General features: G+C 54.1%; 1 protein-coding gene across 1 annotated transcript; it reads right to left on the bottom strand.

Moving 5' to 3' along the window:
• Window positions 1–1,671: 1,671 nt before the first annotated feature.
• On the bottom strand, window positions 1,672–2,479 carry LOC134420869 (olfactory receptor 14J1-like). The gene is made up of 2 exons (XM_063161279.1): window positions 1,985–2,479; window positions 1,672–1,677 (listed from the first exon to the last, which is right to left on the bottom strand). Exons 1-2 carry the CDS (start codon window positions 2,477–2,479, stop codon window positions 1,672–1,674), a joined length of 501 nt encoding a protein of 166 aa, XP_063017349.1.
• Window positions 2,480–5,711: the final 3,232 nt, after the last annotated feature.

Below are 5,711 nucleotides of genomic sequence, written 5' to 3'. Positions count from 1 at the left end.
TGCTGTGGCCAGCAGGGGCAGGGCAGGGATTCTTCCCCTGTGCTCAGCACTGGTGAGGCCACACCTCGAGTGCTGTCTCCAGTTCTGGGTCCCTCATATTTATGAAGGACATGGAAGGGCTGGAGCACGTCCAGAGAAGGGCAACAAGGCTGGGGAGGGGTCAGGAACACAAGTCCTGTGAGGAGCAGCTGAGGGAGCTGGGGTTATTTATCAGGGAGAAGAGGAGGCTCAGGGAGACAAGGTGGTGTCAGGGCACAGGTTGGACTTGATGATCTCAAAGGTCTTTTCCACCCTTGCTGATTCTGGGATTCTCTGGAACCACCCTTGGAGCAGTTGCAGGACGAGCCCTGGGCCTCCTCTTCAGAAGCTCCAGCAGCCCACGTCCCTCAGCTTCTGCTGCCAGCCCCAAAGCCCATCCTGTCAGTCCTGCAGAGCCTCTGCAGCTCCTCCTCATTGCCCAGAACAGGGAGCCCCAGAGCCAGACACAGCAGCCCAGATGTGCCCCCCTGGCCTGAGGTGCCTCTGGCAAGGGAGCAGCACCAGGCACTGCAGGAGCCTGCAGACAATTCCTGCAGCACTTGTAGGATGATCCTGCTGCCCAAGGGACGTTCCCATGGGGCCAAGTCAGGAACTGCAATGGAGAGTGGGGCCAGAGAGGAAGGGGCAAACAGGGAGGGGCAGTTTGCAGGGGAGGGAACAGCAAAGGGCAATAGGAAGGAATCTGGATCAGGGACGAGGAAAGAAATCCAAGGTTAAGCCAAGGAAATGCTCAGGTCAGTTTGGGGGTGGGTGCCAGGCAGCCCTGGCTCTGAGCAACAGCGTCTGCAGTGGCACAGGAAACTCCCAGCTGATGGGAACAAACTTTCAGGCTGACTGCAGAGGCCAGGACAAAGCTGAGTGGTTTCCCTGGTGTCCCGCAGCCCTTGCTGGCCCCAGGGGCTGATGGCATTTGTGCCCCCTCAGGTTCATGTCCCCACACCAACAGCATGGGGGTGCTTCCCCTGCTGTGTACAATGCAAACAGGGGCTGCTGAGCCAGTGCTGCTGTGTCTGTGCCTGCAAGGATTGGGCACCTGTGTGAGCGGGGGGAGAGGCCAGGGCTGCAGAGGGGGGATGTTGTTGGCAGCTCCATGAGGACGCTCTGGGACGCTGCCCTGGGCTGTGCAGCGCACTGGGGATGGATCAGCCCCTGCTCTGCTGCTCCTTCCCGTCTGCCCCAGGGCCCTTGCAGAGCCCCAGCCATGCTGTTTGCCCCCAGCCTGCCCACGGCCAGCCTGGGGCTGCTCACGGGGGTTTTCTGTGCTGAGCATTGGCCTGGGTGTGTTCTTGAGAGAGCCTGGGCAAGGAGCCTGGAGCCCCCAGGCCCTGGGCTGAGGCGTCAGCGCTGCCCCAGCAGTGCCCATGGCCTGTCCCTGCTGCAGCCCCGGCACTGCCACCCCCAGGGCTGTGCCCGGCCCCGAGAGCACTCAGGCTGTGCAGCAACACCAGGGCCACCAGGGCAGCGGGGCAGGGCCACGGCAGCAGCACTGGCAACACCAAGTGCTGCTGCTGCTGGGCACAGCTGCTGGGCCAGCCCTGATCTGCCCCCAGCTCTGCACACAGACATTGCTGCTGCAGCTCCAGAGAAGGCAGCACTAGGGCATCTCTGCAGAAAACTTTTCTGGGAGATCCTTTAGTTCTTTTAAAGCCACAGAGAGTGCAGCCCCTCATTGACACAGTCTGTGGTTACAGTCAAGGAATAGAGAAACAAAATGAGAAATGGTATAAAAAATGGCATTTCTTTGTAGACAATACGAAAAAGTTAAAAGAAAGAAACAGAACCTCCAGAAGGAAACCAACAAGAAGTATCAAAGATTAGTTTTATTACAAGCACTTTGCATAAATTACCCAGCAGTTTAATGTTCCTGAAAGCATGCAGTCATCAGTGACCACACTGCAGCCTTGAGATCCTGGTTCCTCAGGCTGTAGATGAGAGGGTTCAGGACTGGAGGCACCACCGAGTACAGAACTGAAAGGGCCAGATCCAGGGATGGGGAGGAGATGGAGGGGGGCTTCAGGTAGGCAAATGTGGCTGTGCTGATGAACAGGGAGATCACAGCCAGGTGAGGGAGGCAGGTGGAAAAGGCTTTGTGCCGTCCCTGCTCAGAGGGGATCCTCAGCACAGCCCTGAAGATCTGCACATAGGAGAAAACCATGAACACAAAACAGCCAAAACTTAAACAGGCACCAACAGCAAGAAGTCCCAGTTCCCTGAGGTTTGAGTGTGAGCAGGAGAGCTTGAGGATCTGTGGGATTTCACAGAACTGGCCCATAGCATTGCCCTTGCAGAGGGGCAGGGAAAATGTATTGGCTGTGTGCAGCAGAGCATTGAGAAAGGCACTGGCCCAGGCAGCTGCTGCCATGTGGGCACAAGCTCTGCTGCCCAGGAGGGTCCCGTAGTGCAGGGGTTTGCAGATGGACAGGTAGCGGTTGTAGCACATGATGGTCAGGAGGAAATGCTCTGCTGAGATGAAGAACACAAAGAAAAATACCTGTGCAGCACATCCTGTGTAGGAGATGTTCCTGGTGTCCCAGAGGCAATTGTGCATGGCTTTGGGGACAGTGGTGCAGATGGAGCCCAGGTCGCTGAGCGCCAGGTGGAGCAGGAAGAAGAACATGGGCGTGTGCAGGTGGTGGCCGCAGGCTACGGCGCTGATGATGAGGCCGTTGCCCAGGAGGGCAGCCAGGGAGATGCCCAGCAAGAGGCAGAAGTGCAGGAGCTGCAGCTGCCGCGTGTCTGCCAATGCCAGCAGGAGGAAGTGCCTGATGGAGCTGCTGTTGGATACTTGCTGTGCCTTGGCACGGGAATCTGTAAAAAGGTAATCATGGAATACTTGGGTTTAGGAGAGGACTTCAAATATCCCAGCACAGCCTGCGGGCACTTTCCCCCCACTGCCTGCCCAGGGCTCTGCTGCCTGGAGGTGTCCCTGCCAGCAGTTGCTTCCCTGTGCCCACGGCTGGGCCCTGCCAGAGCTGCCAGAGCCCAGCCCAGCTCTGGGGGCTCAGCTCTGCCCTGCAGACCCTCCCAGCTCAGGCACTTCCTAGGGACAGCTCTGCTCTGCAGGCTCTGATGGCAACATCACAGGAACCCTGAGGAGACTGGGAAAGCAACACTAATGCTGCCTCTAAGGGGCCCTGCAAGGATTTCTGTCACTGCCTGGTTTATTAACATCTGAAAGTATTTTGGGGGTTTTTTGGGTTTTTTTTTCTCAACCTGAACCTTGAGATGAATATCTATGTGCACTTTCCTATCCAGGCAACCCAGAACAGTATATTCAAAAAGCAGGAAATTCCCTTTCATGCAGCCCCTGTCTTGCTGTGCTCCCTGTATAATCTATTTGTTCTGACATTAAATGCCATCCTGGAAGCAGTCCTGAACAATGCAGCATCCACCCCACACAAGGAGAAAACTTCCAAGCCTGACCAGCTGTCTCCTGCCCCTATATCTTGTCCCCCAGCGCTGGGAGCAACTGCCAGGGCTGGCTGAGAGCTGTCTCTGGCAGGCAGCAGAGTCCCTGCCCCAGCACTGCACCCTGGGCTGCAGGACCCTGCTCTGCAGGACAGGCCTGGGCACCCCTGGCTGCTCTGCACAAGAGACAGAGAATGTACTCACAGGGTCTGTAGGCATTGGGATGTTCCAGCTTTAGGAGATGGCTCCAGGAGCTGCAGCTGCATTGTCCTGCAGCCAGAGGTTCCTGTGCCAAGGGCTGGCAGTGATTCTGCCCCAGGCACTTCTCAGCACCTTCCCAGCCCTGACTGATTGAAGCTCTCTGTGCCTCTGTGCTGTGCCCCGGGTGGCTGCAGGCAGTGCCCCAGCCCTGCTGGGCTGGCAGAAGAGCTGCTCATCAAGAGAAATGTGCTTTTGAAGCTCTTCTTGGTTACCAGGAGTTGCCTCTGTGCCAGGAGTTCAGCCCAGCTCAGCAGCACAGACACAGCACAAGGACTTTAATGAGCCTCTGGGGCTTTGTGCTCAGGCCCTGAACATCAGTCCCTGAGAGGGAGCTGAAGAAACCTCTCCAGAACTCTAAGGCAGAATCCAACTCCAAAGTTTCTTGGACTTTTAATGGGTCCCACTGAGGAGTACAACTGAGAAAGTGTCCCCGGGCCCCAGGCAGAGCAGAGAACTGGAGGCAGTGATGACAGGTGGGGACAAAGAGAAGCCAAGTCTTGGTGCCCTAGGGCACAGTAGGGTCTGTGCCACCAAGGCCTGGGAAGAGACACCTTGTCCTGAGGCACTGGGGCCTCCTGGCACAGCCCCAGCCAGGCTGGGCACTGTCAGCCCCTTGTCCTGCCCTCAGCATCCCCCCCAGCCCACATCCCAGTGGCCTCAAGGATCTGCTGGAAGGAGTCTCTGGGGAGCCTTGCTCAGCGATGGCCCTGGGGAATCCTTAATGCTCCCTGTAGGGACTGCAGGTTTTTTAAAGAACTTTGGGTTTGGCTTTTGCCTTGGAGTCTCTGAGAGGTTTGTGCAATCATGGCCTCCAATTATCTGCCGTAATTATTCCCTGGAGAGGCTTTCTCAGTAACAACACTCAGAGGGGCTCATTAATACTTCAGGGTACTTCAGTTATTTTAAGGTACTTGGTGTTTCCCTTTTGATACACACTGTGTGAGAGGTTTTACAATCATCGCCCCAATTATCTGCTTTAACGAGTCCCTTGAGAGCTTTGTACTGACACTCAGTGGGGCTCATTAATGGCTTGAGATACTCAAGGTTTTTAAAGTACTTTATGGATTTAAGTTTACTTTTAGGTACTTTTAAGGAATTTCCTTCCAAAATTGAGTGTCTGAGAGGTTTTTGTGCCATCTGGACCTCCAGTTCTCTCCTCCAAGGAGTCCAGGAGGAGCCTGTGTTGGGTATCTTCCCTCTTTCTGTTTTACAACAAAGATGGAACTGAAAGAATTTTGTAAGACTTTCTAAAAGCATCTAAACAAACATGAGACAATTAACAATACAACAATAACTAGGAAAATTAAATGTCCTGTTTTAGATAGACATCATCCAACCCTTTTATCCCTTGGATTGGAAGAGTTTATTGAACTAGTCTTTGTTTTCCACTTGAAGCTTCTTGAACTCTTCATTCAGTACTTGAATGCTCTTGTGGATTGACTCGCTGTGGCTGGAGAGGTTCATACAACACATGCCCTCAGAGTCTACACAGCCATGCCCATGTGCCCAGAATAAAAATTCTATCGCTGTTCTGCAAGGTGGCATGTCTGATGGTCTCTATGTCTGAGAGCAGGCCACTCAGTGTGAGGGAGGTAGCATTGGTTTGCTTACTTAACAGGCACCCAAGATGGTCTGATTGTCCTAAAGCTTTAGCTGCAGCCACCCAAGGTAGTCCAAATTGGGGGTGCTACCATCCAATACCTGGATTAAAGCCTTCAAAGCCATCTCTTTGATATCATCCAATACTTCTCTGAGGATACCTGCTGCTTGATCATCTGGTAGGCTGTGTTGTCCTTCTCCAGCTAGATGGTTGATTGTCAATTCTGCCCTTGCCTCATTATTAGCATACTCATTGCTATTAGCATAATAAACACTTCCATCCCTCTTCCCACAGGGTGTATTCTGTAAATGACAACAACATAATATATTTTAAATCATAGGTGCCAGAATTTTGAAGCACCCGTGGGGTTCACATCGGTGACCTAGCCATACGTGCTGCCGGA

Source organism: Melospiza melodia, chromosome 7, assembly GCF_035770615.1.
Source record: "Melospiza melodia melodia isolate bMelMel2 chromosome 7, bMelMel2.pri, whole genome shotgun sequence".
Taxonomy (NCBI): Eukaryota; Metazoa; Chordata; class Aves; order Passeriformes; family Passerellidae; genus Melospiza; species Melospiza melodia.
This window is presented reverse-complemented; position numbering and strand designations above follow the sequence as displayed.